The sequence below is a fragment of the Phoenix dactylifera genome, unplaced genomic scaffold (assembly GCF_009389715.1).
Source record: "Phoenix dactylifera cultivar Barhee BC4 unplaced genomic scaffold, palm_55x_up_171113_PBpolish2nd_filt_p 001240F, whole genome shotgun sequence".
Taxonomy (NCBI): domain Eukaryota; kingdom Viridiplantae; phylum Streptophyta; class Magnoliopsida; order Arecales; family Arecaceae; genus Phoenix; species Phoenix dactylifera.
The window spans coordinates 103,900-121,023 of NW_024068575.1; the positions used below are offsets into that span (position 1 = coordinate 103,900).

At 37.4% G+C, this 17,124-nt stretch overlaps 1 protein-coding gene and 1 pseudogene across 1 annotated transcript; both read left to right on the top strand.

Moving 5' to 3' along the window:
• Window positions 1-1,505: 1,505 nt before the first annotated feature.
• LOC120108260 lies at window positions 1,506-13,927 on the top strand (annotated as a pseudogene).
• Window positions 13,928-15,203: 1,276 nt separating this feature from the next.
• LOC120108261 (pentatricopeptide repeat-containing protein At3g49170, chloroplastic-like) lies at window positions 15,204-17,120 on the top strand (the record flags this gene model as incomplete). The annotated part of the gene is made up of 1 exon (XM_039121843.1): window positions 15,204-17,120. A coding segment is annotated over exon 1 (1,893 nt), but the record flags the coding sequence as incomplete, so codon positions are not given.
• Window positions 17,121-17,124: the final 4 nt, after the last annotated feature.

Sequence of the window (17,124 nt, forward strand, 5' to 3'; positions counted from 1 at the left end):
AAGCCCATATTTTGAAATTATTCTAATAGTTGTATCTAATCAAACAGTTGCCTGCTGCTGCTTCTATTTATGGATGTACATATTAATGGCATGTACAACGTAAACCATGTATATCCATGTGACATAATATGGGTGCTTGAACTGAATCTATCAATATTGCGTGTTTTAAGTTGGTATGCCACATTGTTAATTTAATGCAACTGTTTTGGATGAGTAAAAAAATGAAATCCAATTGGTCGCTGCTCTTTAAATATTCATCTTCATATGGTATTTCTACATTGTCAAGCTGGCCATACATGGAAAGAACAACTGATTGACATGTAATGTAATTAAAGACACTTGCCATGCACATTATAGAGATATAAATGTCAATGGGATTGAAGAGATCATCTTTAATTGAAGGGAATAGTAGATTGTCAAAGTAACCATTATGGGTAGATCATAAGCATAGCAGATAAGAATCATGAGTTAGGTCCTCTTCTGCATTGACTTTCTTTTGTCAGTACTCGGACTGTTTCATTATTTGCCCATATGTTTACTTGCTACAGTTGCTCCTACTGATGATACAAGCAATGGCTCATACCCAACAAAAGTCGTGGATTCGGCTTGTAACAATGTCTACTTCAGTAATTCTATCTCAGTGGGCTTGTAGCAATTGTTTACTTGAGTAACTTTAGTAATTAATTAAAGAAAATGCCCTGGGACACCCACTTTGTGGCTAAGGCATTACAATTAATTGGACTACCACCATTTTCTCCAATTTTTTAAGAAAAGATGACTGCCATATCTAATTAGCCTTACTGTATGTGGAGACATTTTTTTGCCATACATAAATAATGTTGACAACAATCAACTATCAGCCTGTCGTATAGAAATCCTCACCATTCGGCATCTCAGCATGTAGCGTTCTCACATGTCTGACTTAATGGACAGCATTCTTGATAGCTGGTTCTAATTATTTATAACCTAGCTCCAAGCATTATGCCAACCCTTTAGTACCCTGGTAATTGCCCCTTTTTGTGTTCTTGATCCATGACTTGAGCTGAAATGGCTACTTTTCGTCATAAACAAGCAGCCAGCAGCAGCAGCACCATGGCTAATCTATAAAATTAAAGTTTGAACAATTATATAATAATGATATTATTTCTAAAACTACTGACTCTGTGAGTCCATGTTACCTTCATATGGACAATTTTCAGTTTGTGGGCTTTCTTCCACCATGTACATATGGAGATTTATATGCTTTTCTTTTATCTTAGCTAATGTAACTCTATCTATCTAGCTTGGGTTGGCAAAAATTAGTTGTTGGGCTATTATCATTGTGATAAGGGCTTATGAATTTCTGGCAAGGTAAATCGGAGTCATTAATTGGTCACGTTGGTCTCAGATTGGCCCACGAATTGGAACCGGGCTTGTCCCAAAACAGGACTTCCCAATTGGCAAGGCCCAGCTAATGTTGTCTTTTACGACTGGATGATGGTCACAAATGCATGTTCTACGTGTCGATGTATGAGTCCAACAATGTGATGATTTGACAGGTAAAATGGACTTCTTATCCAGCTGCATCCAACGCACCCAAATTAAACGCCAAACTCGACTCTTGTTATCAGTCTTCTGCGCCACGCCGCTTCTTCCGATGGTCCCACTCGCGTCTTGGTGTATTCCAGTTTTTGGAGAACAATGGTTGTGATTTCCATGCAACGCTCCCGTCATCACGTGCCATCGGTAACGTCACTACTTGTACTAAAAACACTGCCGTTGGTCCAACTCCAACTCCAACTCCAACTCCACGGAGGAAAGACAGAGGCAGGCCGCACGAGACGAGGGGAAGAAGGTCAGAATCCCAGAGTGGGAGAAAGTCCCAACGCCTCCAACAGCTCCCGTGCTTTTCTTAACAACGGCGTTGGCCAACAACAAGGAGAAGAGCGTTAACCAACCCGAGCGATGAGTCTTTCTCCGCCGCCCCTGTGCTTAAAACCCGGGACTTCCCTCTTGTCTCTCTGAGTTGGTTTTAGGAATTCGGCGTGGAGAGGCGGAGAGGGGGTGTGTTCAAGATGAAGCACGTGGTGGAGGTGGAGAAGGGGCGGGAGGGCGGCGACGGCAGGCCGTCCGTCGGCCCCGCCTATCGGAGCGTCTTCGCCAAGGATGGCTTCCCCCAGCCCGTCCCCGGCTTGGAGAGCTGTTGGGATGTTTTCCGGTGGGTTTCCTCTCCTCTCTACCGTTGTTTCCGTTCTTTTTGAGATAAGAACCGGTGCTTTCTTCTTCTCCTCTCTCTCTCGCGCGCTTATGTTTTCTTTGTTCCGTGCTCTCTGTTTCGAGATTCAGCTGTCTTAGATGATTTCTTTTTTCTCTGTTTTGGGAAAATATGGGTGAAATTAATCGGGACTAGAACAAACGGATTAGGATTTTAGCTACATTGTTTCTTTTCTTTTCTTTTTTTAAAACCCCTTTTCTTAGTATATGGCGTTATTTGTTATTGTGTTGACCTGTTTGTAGTTGTGGTTCAGCATGTCTGTGGAGAAGAATCCCAAGAATCGAATGCTTGGCAGTCGAGAGTTTGTTGATGGGAAGGTTAGTCCTCGTTACTCTTTATCATAAATACCACCTGTATATCATTTCTTGATGTTGGATTTTTTTTTCACCTTTTTTTGTCCCTTTTTGTGGTTGGCAGGCGGGGAATATATCTGGTGGAGTTACGAAGAAGTATATAACACTGTGATGAAAGTTGGGGCTTCCATTCGCCATTGTGGAGTAGAGCAGGTAACTTTTTTTTTTGGTTCTAAAAAAATTTGTTATAATATTTTTAGCATGCTGTTCTAAGATTGATGATTAGATACATGTCTCGGATCACTACTAGCAATGAGTAGGAAAAACTTCTCAATATACAAAGAGATGTACGTATTGCTACGTTGAGGATCCTAAAATATAAGCATCTGATCCTTCCAGCTGGAACTTTCCGTTTAATTTAGAACTCTACTGCCATTTATTTGCCTTCCAAGCTTGTTTCAAAGCTTATTAGAAATCTACCATCATTTGTTTCTCCTTCCAAGCTTGTTATAAATCCTTTAGGACATGAGTAGCAAAACATCTATAATGGATAAAATAATAAAGGAACAAGAAGTGAGGGAAGTGTTAGGTCTCGGAACACCTGTCTCTACCGGATATCACAGCAATGTAGCAGAAGATTTCTCAGCAGAAACAGAGGTTCAGACACAATTTGAACTTGTGAAATGTCAGGCTGAAATTGTGGAAACTGTTGTACCAAGATAGGACTTTTGTGTATGTCTCTATGGGATTGACAAACTGCAAGAGGAGAAAAAACAAGTAATAAAATAGGCACATAAGTTTACGTGGAAATCCTGAACAGGGAAAAACCACGGGCGACAAAAATAATCCACTAAACAATGGGGGTTACAGGTCCATCTTTTAGGCTGCTAAATCCTAACGAGGATCACCACTCATGTGTACAACCCATACATGGTTCATCCACATGCCAAGGAGCGGGAGGATCGCAAGAGAAAATACAGAGATCAAAACTGGTACCAAGTAAGAGGATGTGATACCGCATGCCAAATCTTGAGCCTGTGTCGCATGCCAAGGATGAGATTTGGAGCTGAGATCGGATCACCCAAGATGATGTTTTTCCCTCTCTCCCCTTCCTTCTCTCTCTTCTCAGTAGGAAATATCTTATTAAAGTATAAAAATATTGTGAAACTCAGACTTAATTATTATAGTTGATTGTTCCAGGGTGGTCGTTGTGGTATCTATGGAGTCAACTGTCCTGATGGGTCATCACTATGGAGGTATTATGCTTTTATTTACTTGGTGATTGTTGTTTTAAAACAAATATTGTTACTATTGATTCCTGAGAATTTCATTACCATACAATAAGAGGCTTTAAAAGTATTTTGCACTTTATGGACAAATTTTGTTCTCATGGTGTCCTGATCTTTTGACATTGACAGTCAAGCATTCTCTGCATAATATTTTCATGCAAGTTTTAGATGAAAACAAAAATATGCATTGGTGCATGTTGCATTTTATTCTTGTTTATCTGATGAATTTTGTATGACTTGGTGCAGGCTTGCAATGCTCATGGAATTACTGTGTTCCCCTGTATGATACCCTGGTATGTAGTTATATTATTCTTTATGGCATTTTAAATGCGTTCACTTAGTTTTGATAACCACAACCATGGTGGGGAGTCTCTTTAATGTTGCTTCTCCTAAAGTTGGTGCTGACTTCAATCTATCATTTTGATACAAGGGAGTTGAAGTAAAAGCTGTATGTCATTTGAAGTGGGCATGCTGCTTTTTCTTTTTCCCTTTGTTTAGTTTCTCTTTCTTGAGTTTCCTTCACCCTTTCTCATTGTGGGGGTTCAGATCTCATTATTCCTTCTTCTGCCGATTTCAAAGAAGAAAGTCCTCCCATATTCTGACATAGACTCTGTCAGCATATTCCAATCTGTCTCAAGAAGGAAGCAGCCTGATGCTTGCGAGCAGCTAATGTGCTTATGATTCATTCAGATCCTTAGCTATGAGCTTTGATGCAATTTAATTGGAAAATTCAATTTCTTTCAACCTTGTTCTGATAAATGCTGAGTATTATGATTCAACTCTATCTGTTATTTCTTTATCTTGACTTAGGCCTGGCGCAGTAGAATTCATTATATGTCATGCAGAAGTTCAGATTTTTTTGTTGAAGAAAAAAAGATTATGGAGGTATACTATCCTTTTCACATGCCTGTGAACAAATGCATTACTTTGTTTACTTATTTTGTAATTTTTTTAGTAAAATATTTTAGAAAGTCTTGGAAATATTTCAGTAGCTCCAAGAACAGTTTTTGAAAGTGAAATGCCTGAGAATGTCATAAATGTCTATGTTGTGTCATTAATATCAGTTTATTAATATATCTTTTAAGTTCCCAACCTGTAATGCCATTCAGTACTTTTCTCTTCTTTCTGTAACCATGTCCTGATGTGAGCATCCGCAGTTTTTTGAAGTTCTTTTTCTTCTTGAGAATGTCAAACCATGATTTGAGCCTATATTAATCATGGGTCGGTATAGCATGCACTGCAAAACAGGCCCATATCTACTCATGGTTTGGCCACTATGGAATATCTACATCAAAATTGGTTGCTGTGTGGTCAGTAGAGGGTGGTACGGGCAGTAGCTTCTGGTTCTGTGCTGCAGTTTTTGCATCCTTTGTACTCCAATATGTTTTCATGATTTCTTTCTTGTACACCACTATTCGTAGCTACCTAACATCACATTTAATTTTTATATCTAAAATCTTTTTACATTTAAAGTGTAGTCATTCTGGTATATTGTTATTTCTTCATGGTTTACGGTTATTTCTTAGTCTTGTAAATACCAATATCAGTTCTATTTTAATAATCTATATTTCATTATTGATTGATGAAGCTGGGTTTGCATATGGACAACCACATTATAGTTAAGATCAATCAAAAAGAGATATGGGAATTAATTTAAAAGTTTAGAGATGTTTAAAAAAAAACTAATTCGAACCAATTGTTCTGACAACTTTATAAAAGACTATGTTATATGAATTTTTTTCCAACCTCTTCTGTTTCATGATCTGAAATTGGTTTCCACATTATTGCCATGACATCATTGTCCTTGACTGTCATTGTTTTGAGTAGGAAAAGAAAGGGTTGCAAGCCATAGCTTCAATTCTCATTTAATCTAGCTGTCTTCCAGCACAAATGGAAAATCCATGCCTAAGACTATTTAACATGCTGAGTTTCATATCTTTGTCATTTAAATGCTCATATCCAGCTCCAAGAATCCATGTCAGATACATATCTAAATCAGATATGTGTTAGACAGTTGGATACTTACCTTTTTTTGATCACAGCTTTGATAGACTCTTCCAACAATGAATTCAACGCAATAAATAATGTTAAAAATGAGTTTTTGTTCTTTATGGAGATTGGTAAAGAATGTAGCTACTAAAGTAACCTCACAAAATGTCAATTTTCTTAATATCCTTAAGCTTATTGGGAAATTTGAATGAGATGCATGGGTATTGGAAGACCTTAACAAATGATATTGTTTAATGTTTGGTTGTTTTCTTTTATTATAATTTACACATGTACTTGTTTATTCAAATATTTTTTCCAGATATCTTTGTGTTTTTTTTTTAATCTTTCCAAGTCAAACTCTTGGACAAATATCCAAATCTGATTCTCATGCTAGTGTCCATGCAACACTGGTTAAAATTCTGAGCATGTTCTTTTCACAAGTAATGCATTAGCTCTTTGATGTTGTGGTTAGGTGCTAGGGTAGCGAGACTGCTAAGTTGTTGTTCAAGCAACTCTTGAGTTTTCCTTAATTTATAGAATCTTATTTAGTTTCAAGATTTTTATTTTCCTGATTTTCCTCATTTTTAACCAGATTAAAAAAAATTCCACATTTTAGCAGTAGATGTGTGAAGGCCAAAGTGATGCTTTTCAAGGTTGCTCTTGTGGGTTGTTATACATGTTCATGCTTATCTCCCTTATTTTATTTTAAGGCAGCGAAAAATGTAAGTTAGCTGTTATTGCATTTAATTAGGAAAATTATTTTCAGATTGTTTATTATCAATCACGACAATATTAGTTTTATATTGAAATCTTTGCACACTACTAGAATTTACTGCATATAGTTTGATCAACTCTTTGTGAACTTTTGATCCTTTCAGCTGTTGAAAACTTTTCCCAATTCAACCAAGTTCCTGAAAAGTAAGTGTCATGAGTTTCCTTTTTTCTATTCCAGATCTGGTGCTTTTTGTGCACCATTTGTGTTATCTTGATAGTTCCATTTTGTTTACAGTACTTGTAAGTTTTGGGAAGGTCACTCCTAAGCAGCGAGAAGAGGTTGAAAATTTTGGTGTGGCAGTGTATTCTTGGGATGAATTTTTGCTTGTGGTATGTCTATTGCTTTAACTCCTGAGGTTTCTTGCATAAAATAATTTTTCACATTTAAAATAACTGGTGACAAATTTTGTCAACTTTCCCATGTTTGACTCCAATTAATGGCTCTAAATATTCTATTCGTAGATAGGACTTGAAAACAATTGTTCAGAGCCGTGTAAAAATCAAATGGGACAATAATACAGCTACTCCTTTTGTTGGCTCCAAAAGTTTATTGAGTTGGTTTTTCATGCATATGCTTATTTTCTTCTTCTTTTCCATTTTAAATGGGATAAGTTGGTGCAAACATTTTTACAGCATTTCAGGACCTACTTTAGTCCATCATGACTTTCATAGAAAAATCTCAAGTTGACTGCATTAGACATCTATTCATAAAACAAAGTTGATGAAAGCAAAATTGCAGTCATGGAAGTTATTCAGCCAAATGCAGTGAGTTGTTTTTTCAGAACTGGTAAATTGCATGTGCAATACTGAACTGAGGATGCTGAGATAACATAGATGTACTAGAAATTGATTGCTGACTATGAAGGAAGAGAAAGAGTCTTGTAAGGACATACGGATAGTTCAGATTGCATGCTGTGGCCATGTTCTGTGCTACCTTGTGAAAATTGTGGAAAGTTTAATTCTTTTGGAAGATGATGTTAGCTAATCAGATGTGAAATGCAGAGTTTATTGGTGCCAACATCCTGGATAAAGGTGTCGAAGGAGTGACTGAGTTTTCCTCATGATGTTTCTTTTGAACATAGTTTGTTCTAATTTCTTAATAAAAGAAACTAGTTGACATTTTATCCAACGGAGTGGATAAGCTATAAAAGATATCAGAAATAAATAGATGTAAAAATAGAGGCGTCTTATAAGTGATGTGCAATGATGGAGAAATACTAACAATAATGCATCTCTCTGTCCATTGTTCTTTTTTGCATGCAAGTTAGCAGAAATGCACACAATTTTTTCACACTTTAGTAAATATGGTTTTTTAACTATTACCTGGAAGATACATTCTCACCTTATGCAATTTACCTTCAGGGAGAAAATCAACAATTTGATCTTCCAGTAAATAAAAAAACAGATATCTGTACAATAATGTACACCAGTGGAACAACTGGCGACCCTAAGGGTGTAATGATATCCAATGAAAGCATTATTACTCTTATTGCTGGTGTGGATCGGCTGCTTCATTGTGTAAATGAACAGGTAAGATCATATTTGTTATTTAGTATCTTACATTGCTCCATAGTAGATGCCTCAACAAAATGAAACCATAAAGCTTTATAACACAATTTTAGGTATTTACTGAATTGTTTACCTATCATAATTTACTCTACATCTCAAATTTACGTAACTTATTTTTTCCTTAATTTGTTATAGTTTCATGAGGATGATGTTTATCTATCATATCTGCCTTTGGCGCATATTTTTGATCGAGTGATTGAGGAGTTATTTATCTTTCAAGGGGCCTCAATAGGATTTTGGCGTGGGGTAAGCCAATCAACTAGAATTTATATTATCTGAATAAAAATCGTTACTGAATACTCAATTTTTCATCTTCAGGATGTCAAATTGTTAGTTGAAGATATTGGGGTGCTAAAACCAACTGTCTTTTGTGCAGTTCCACGTGTACTGGATCGAATTTATTCAGGTAGTTTTTTACATGGAAATTTTAATGCATTGCTACCACAGCATGTACTAGGACACCTGCATGTAGTATTATAGCTGAATACTTGATATATTTTTAAATATGTCAACAATCTGCGAGAACTTGAAGGTATGCATAACCACTCCATTGTGTAGGTTTATTTCTTCAACCTTATCTCTGTTATCATTTTGGCCTGTGCAATACTAAAAATCGAGTTAAATGAATCCTCTTGAAGTAGGGGAAGAAAGAGTTGTAGTGATATACATGAGTGTGCAGTGTGGTCATACTGTGAAACTGCTGGATATTTGTAACACATAGTTGGATATAATTGCATTCGCAATAAAGCATCCTTGCTCTACGCCACATACAGCTCACTGAATCTTAATTTTCCATCTAAAGAATTTGATAACATTAACATGAGGATGCCATGATTTTTCTTATAAAAGCAGAAGCCTGATTCTTGCATATAAATCATAGTTCATACTATTCTTGTTTTTTTTTTTCCCTTTTTAACTAGTTTTTTGATCTTTGAGAATTCTTGTTTACCTTCAAGAGACTGCTGACAGAGAATTACCTCTTTAATTGTTCATGGGTACATTTTTCATGCATAATGAAACTATCTAACTTGACTTCTACTTATTCCAGGTCTGCAAGATAAGATTTTTTCAGGTGGTTTTCTGAAGCAAACTCTGTTTAATTTTGCTTATAAATAGTAAGTTTCATGATTCATTTATCTCTTGTTAAATCACTTCTTTTATCTGCTATTATTTTTTTTTAATTTTTATTTAAAATCGACAAGTTATGCTTCCTACATTTTGATGCTGACAGCTCTTTGGATTCCAAAAGCAGTATTATGTCATTAATCATTTATCTCCATCTTAGATGCACAAACTATGATTCTAGATTTTTCATATTGTTTACCTTTTCTTTCTTTCTTTTACTTTTTAAAGTTTGCTAATTCGATTTACCCATTAAATAGTTGTATCAATGTTGTTGAATATATTTAACATGCGAGATGGAATTTTGCAGCAAACTACGTAACATGAATAGGGGAAGTAAACATGACGAGGCGTCTCCAATTTTAGATAAAATCGTTTTTAATAAGGTGGCTTGAGATTCTTGATAAAGATATTACTTGTATATTGTTGTTTTCAAACTAGTGGCCCTTAACTGTTTTATATTGCTTTATGAATTTGGACCTCTTATGCACTTAGGTGAAACAAGGACTAGGTGGAAAGGTACGACTTATCTTGTCTGGAGCAGCTCCATTAGCTACCCATGTTGAAGCCTTTTTACGGGTGGTGACATGTGCCCATGTTGTACAAGGCTATGGTATGCAACTACATCCTCTGATAGACTGCATACTGCTTTCAATTAATTTGTTTACCTAAACTATAATGGACATTGCAAAAAAATGAAGTCCTTCATCAACTTATTGCGACTCCCTAAGCGGCTCATTGGTGTTTTTTGATAACCAGTTAAGGTATCATAAAAAGTTGTCATAATAAACTTTGCATGGAACTACCCTCCCTTTAATTTTTTTTTTTTTAAAAATGTTGTCCATCAGTATGAATCTGTTATATGAATATATGTACAAGGTCCTATTGTAGCTTCTATGAATTGGCAGGAGAAATTGTTCTATTTTATACCTAGTCTAGAGATTTTCTTTATTTTTGGTCTATCATAAATTGCTGATTGCATTTATTCTCGATTTAGGTCTGACGGAAAGTTGTGCGGGAACTTTTGTATCACTACCGAATGACATTGCAATGGTTGGAACAGTGGGCCCTCCAGTGCCAAATGTTGATGTGTGCCTTGAGTCTGTTCCTGAAATGGGATATGATGCCCTCTCCAGCATACCCCGTGGAGAAATTTGCATCAGGGGAAAAACCTTGTTCTCAGGATATTACAAAAGAGAAGACCTCACAAATGAAGTTATGATTGATGGGTGGTTTCATACAGGTTTGTCACATAAAATCCTGTCATCTATACATGCATGATGAAACAAGCATGCACTTTGGTGGTGTTTATGTGATATCTCTCTAGATTATGGTGAAAATTTGCTTATCACTTTTGGGCTTGGCTTGGTTAACCTTGTTGAATATGACTTTTTTGCCTCATTTCTATTTGAATAAGCATTCACTTAGATCATGCATGATAAAGTTGCACGCCTGTTTGTTACTGTCGAAATCCTGTTGTCAGAACTTTAACTTCTGATGCTAATTCACATTCTACACATTTAATTTCATGTTTGGCACTTTTCAAAATTTCAACTTTTACTATTCTTGTGTTACATTTATTTTATTTTGAGGCCATTTTTTCACTAATGATGCTTACAGTTATTGTTGTATGCAGGGGATGTTGGAGAATGGCAACCAGATGGAAGCTTAAAAATTATTGACAGGAAGAAAAATATCTTTAAACTTTCTCAAGGAGAGTATGTTGCAGTTGAAAATCTGGAGAACATATATGGTCTTGTTCCTGATATAGACGCGGTATTCGATGTGAACAATTCTTTAAGAAATAATCAAGTTTATTATTTCAATTTATTTTGATATGATACTATGTTAGAATATATAGCTTAGTCTCCTTGTCTTCTTTTGGTTATTGATGATGTCCCTATAGAGTGCTCATGGTCTGACTGCCTTATCAAGGACATGGCATAAGGAATATGTTATTGGCAGGAAAAAATTATATCATTTATGATTGCTGCAACACAAGGTTACCCTTTGTTTTCCTTTCATTTAATTCATCTAAAGAACTCCTTAAAATCAGAGAACACATTAAGATGTTTCTGATATCAGTTCCTGAAGTAAATCTGTGCTTCCACAGTATTTGGTGCATGCAATGAATTCGTAGAAAAAGCTTTCCTATAGACAAATGCACCTAACAATTTTGTCTGTTTGGGCATAAAATGAGGTCTTAAAGATGGTGCGTACATTAGAGCTGAGTGTAGCAAACATGAGAATGCAGAAATGGATGTATTGGATTAATAGGGACCGTTAAAGTAGTGAGGATATAGCAAGTGGCATAAAGGCATGAAAATTGCACATAAATGACCTCTTATGAAATCTTTATGGATGGGAAGCTTATCATTATAAAATAACCTCTTTACGGATTCACATAACATAAATGCACTTTTTTGATGCATATACTTCTCTTTATCAGAGATAGGGAGAGGGAGGGGGCAGGGGAGCATGTATTGGTCAAAAGATTTCTACTGATGATCTTTCTTGTATGGGCCTTTTGAATTCATATATGCACTTCATTCCTTGTTAGATACAACCATGCATTTTTTAAGAAGGTTTCAAGTTTTAACGTTGCATGACTAAGGAATTTCTTGTTATATGTTGCACAAGTATTGAGCATATGCAGGACAAGTGAGATGTCAGAATTTGAATTTATGATTTTCTTTTAAAAAATTATGCTGGATTGATAAATGCACTTGCTTTATCACAGCATAGACCTCACCAGGGTCTTCTCTAAATTATGTTCGGAAAGTGAAACTAGGCAGGTGTATCTATCCAAAAATGAAGTGTGGTGCATGTCTATAAGCATATAAGGTTCCTGTTGTGCTGCTAGGTTTCATGGATGGGCAATGGCCAGGACATTCTGGTTATATAGTTGACAATTGACATGGTTTTATTGATGGAAATATAGATGCCAAAGACATCAGATTAAAACTTAAATGATTGGTGAAGATGATATTCTCAGATTGTCATGTGCGAGAGAGACAAAAGGAGGTTTTTGATATATTGAGGGATTTGAATTTATGACGAAGAATTAAGAAAGAACCATATTTAAGTATTGAAGAATTTCTGTTATGTAGAGCCAGCTCCTAACAGTTGAGCTATTCTCGCTGTTATGTTTTCATTCCTGTTAAAGACTTTAACCAGACCCTCTAACAGGCTTTTCTGCTCCGATAATTTTATTTGTTTAACAATTGTTTGAACTTATACAGTAGAGCATGACTAAAGGGAAGAATGAAAAGGCCAGTCATTTTATTTTTGCAAGCCCTCTTATTGAAGATCTCTTCACAAGTTTATTTACTATTTATATATCATTTTTTCATAAGCATTAGAAGTGGGCTTCTGCATTTTGACTGCAAAGGCTGTCAAAGGTGGCAATAAAGTTGCTCTATAAACTGAACGCTGAAAGGTCTGCTACTCTGCTGGCTAGTAGAATGACGTTGTGATGTTGACTTGATCATTTTAACAGTTTAGCAACAAATAGTAAATTATAATTGCCCACGTTTACTGAATCAAAATAAATTTGAATAACTAGCATATTATCTACCTCATCATTTCGTTTTATGAGTTACTTTATATAATTGACCAACATAATCGACTTTGTTTCAGATATGGATATACGGGAATAGCTTTGAGTCCTTCCTTGTTGCCATTGTAAATCCGAATGAACTGGCTCTGGAGCGTTGGGCTAAAGAAAATGGTATAAGTGGAGATTTTGCTGCCATCTGTGAAAATCCCAAAACTAAAGAATCAATCCTTGGGGAACTCACAAAAATTGCAAAAGCAAAGAAAGTAAATTTTTGTAACTTATATTTGATTTGGTTTTGCAATCATCACCCAATAATTTGCCCTGTTTACTAGATAAATGATATTTTAGCTCCTGGAATTTGATGCTGAGTGCTGCTTTTTAATCTTCTGGCAGTTGAAAGGTTTTGAGTTCATTAAAGCTGTTCACCTTGACCCCATACCATTTGACATGGAACGTGATCTGCTTACCCCAACTTACAAGAAGAAGCGGCCCCAGTTGCTCAAGTACTACCAGGTTAGCCATCTTCTCTTCTCTTTGAACCTGATCTCCCTGGTTTGAGGAGCTTATTCCACTTGCTGATTACTTGTACAACAGTTCGGTCGTGTTAAACATCTTCCAGCTCTAAAAAAAAAAGGAAAGGAGGAAAGAAGAAACCCTTAAACTGATCATTCCTCGTATTCTTTTAATTGTTGCTAACATGGTAATTGTTCTTTTCAGACGGTCATTAATGGCCTGTACAAGAACACCAAGTGATCAACTAACTGATCAAACAGGAGGGACTGATGCATATGGCAAAGCATTGCTTCTCCCTTTTTGCTCCCTTGTTATATCTGATTAAGGGAACTGCTGCTGCTGCTTCTCTTTGGTGGTAGAGACTATTTTTTTATCAATTTGTTTTATTAATATGCTTGAACCTATTTATTTCATACCCCCAAAACAGTTGTGTATAGTGAACCTGCAATACATGCTTGGATGAAAACACACACTCTCCTTTTGGATGTTTTTAAGCTTATGGGATATATAACTGTTCTTGTTGAACAACATATGATGAATTGCTGCAACTCAGAATTCATGTTCATCCTGTTGTTGGGTTATATTTCGTTCATTTAAGCTCTTTTGCTGGTATATTTGTCTGTTGTACCTGTTATTTTGTTGATAATTAGCAATACCAAAGCCAAAACGTTTGGATCCTTGGGCACCAAAGTAGGAGTCACTTTCACCGTACAGAGTTCCGCTTTATGACCCGCAGCCTTGCAATTATAAGCTAGGCGTGAAGGAATTTTTCTAAGATTGCACGAGTTAGCCAAAAGGTAACATAGCTTGCATGAAGAATCCATTTTTTTTGAACAAATAAATTATAAACCTCAAAAGAAGAATCTTTAATATTAATAAATAGATTTGCAATTTCAAAAAAAATTAATTATTAATATTTTTTTATTATTTTATACAATACAGATTTTATTTTACTTAAAGCTCCGAACGAGATAGGTTCTATTAAGCACAATGCTTATCTTTCAGTACCGGTGATGTGTTTCTTTTTCGAGATTTGTTTGTGATTGTAGTAAGTATGTGCTGAGTGATCAATGAATCATTGTTCCTTGGGCTCAAAATATGCCACCAAATTTACCATGGAGAATGATGGACAGAATTGGGTTTAAGGGAAGCACGCACCTCCAACCCAAAATTAACTCCCCATGCAATTTCACTACATCATTTCTTATAATTTTTGTGCATCGTTTTGTCATGGCTTATTGTAGAGCTGTTATGATTGCACCATTTGATGGATTTTATCATATATATGCTAAAAGATCAAAGCCATCCAAATGAATCATAAATATTTCGAACTAACAAAATCCCACTTGTGAGATGAAACCAGGCCAAAAAAAACTAATGAGATACTTGACAATATTTTAGCTCAAAATAAACATTTATTAGAGGTTCATCGTTCTAATTACCTTAATAAGACGCCACTTGATTAATAATCCAACCTGTATTAGAGTATTTCAGAGAAAAGGCTGAATAAGTCTTTCTTCATTGAGTAAATTATGACTCGCAATCACTTGTCTGAGCCGAGTAGATTTCTAAAGAGTTATAGTTGTCCAATAATTAAATTTTTACCTTTTGAGAACTCCACTGGTGTCATGATCCTATCAACTTCTTTTTTGAAAACCTGACATAGCTCTGTCTATTCACCATAATTCCATTTCTTAATTCATCGTTAAATCATTCTTTTCCTAGACTTCAATTTTTTCTATACTTTTTTTTTTGGTTAGAAAAGAGTAATACTGATATATATATATATATATATATATATATATATATGTACATATAAATGTTTTGTCTGGGAACCGCGATGGGCTCGAGAACGAAGGAGCGCCATGATTCACGCCCTCTCCCTCCCCGCCAAAACCACTCCCCCGCTCCCTCTGAAACCCTTCTCCCCTTGTCACCCCAAAACCCCCATCACCACCACCGTCCCCCAAACCCCAGCAGCCACCAAACACCCGGCCCTCGAGCCCCTGAAGCGCCGCGCCATCGGCCTCGCCGATCGCGGCCGCCTCGACGATGCCCTCTCCGCCCTCGACCTCATGGCCCGCCGCGGCGTCCCGGCCGACCTTGTCACCTACTCCATCCTCCTCCGCTCCTGCATCCGCTCCCGCGACCTCGCCCGCGGCCGCCTCCTCCATCGCCGCCTCCTCGATTCCGCCCTTCCCCTGGACTCCGTCGTCACCAACTCCCTTATCACCCTCTACTCCAAATGCGGCGATTGGGACGCCGCCTGCTCCATCTTCGAGGAAATGGGCAGCCGAAGAAATCTAGTTTCCTGGACCGCCATGATCTCCAGCGCGGCCCAGAATGGGATGGAAGAAACAGCCATAGAGATGTTCCGCGAAATGCTCGAAATGGGGTTTAGCCCGAATGAGTTCAGCTTCTCTAGCGTCATTCAAGCTTGCTCGAATACGAAGTTCATGTCGGTTGGGAAAGTGGTTCTTGGATCTGTGTCCAAAATGGGATTTTTCCCGTGGGATGTATCAGTTGGGTGTGCTCTGATCGATATGTTTGCGAAGACCCACGACTTGGTTTCAGCTCGCAAGGTCTTCGACAGAATGCTCGATAGGAACTTGGTCGCTTGGACCCTGATGATCACGAGATTCGGGCAACATGGCTGTGGAAAAGAAGCAATCAGTTTGTTCGTAGATATGGTGCTCGACGGGTTCGAGCCTGACCGCTTTACCATGAGCAGCGTGATCTCTGCTTGCACCGAGCTGGAGTCCATTAAGTTGGGGCAGCAACTGCACTCTCTAGCGATTCGAAATGGATTTGCCTCCGACACCTGCATAGGTTGCAGCCTCATAGACATGTATGCAAAATGTGCAGTAGGGGTATCGATGGATGATTCAAGGAAGGTTTTTGATCGGATGCCTGAGCATAACGTCATGTCGTGGACAGCGGTGATATCAGGCTATGTGCAAAGTGGAGGGCATGATGAGGAAGCAATAAAGCTCTTGTGCGAGATGATGCAGGGAAGAGTTTGGCCAAACCATTTTACCTATTCTTGCATTCTCAAGGCATGTGCCAGTCTATCTGATCCTGAGATGGGGGAACAGGTCCATGCACATGTTGTGAAATCAGGTCTAGCATCGGTAAATTTCGTAGGTAACTCTTTAGTCAGCATGTATGCACGGTCAGGTAGGATGGAAGATGCCATCAAAGCTTTTGATGTACTGTATGAAAAGAATATCATTTCATACAATGCCGTTATTGATGGTTATTTGAAGAATTCCAATGCCGAAGAAGCCCTCGAGCTCCTTCATCAAACTGAGAGCATGGACATTGGAGTAAGTGCTTTTACATTTGCTAGTCTTTTGAGTTCTGCTGCAAGCATTGGAATGATGAGCAAGGGCCAGCAGATGCATGCCCAGCTACTAAAGACAGGATTTGGATTGGATAAGGGTATTGGTAATTCACTTATATCTATGTATTCTAGGTGTGGAGACATAGAGGATGCTTGCCGAGTTTTCTATGAGATGGATGATCATAATGTGATCTCATGGACGTCGATGATCACAGGTTTTGCTAAGCATGGGTATGCAAACCGAGCACTCAGGTTGTTCCATGAGATGATCTCAACTGAGGCTAAGCCAAATGAGGTCACTTACATTGCTGTTCTATCTGCTTGTGGCCATGCGGGTCTAGTTAAGGAAGGGTGGGAGCACTTCTACACCATGCAAAGGGATCATGGGATTATTCCAAGGATGGAGCATTATGCTTGCA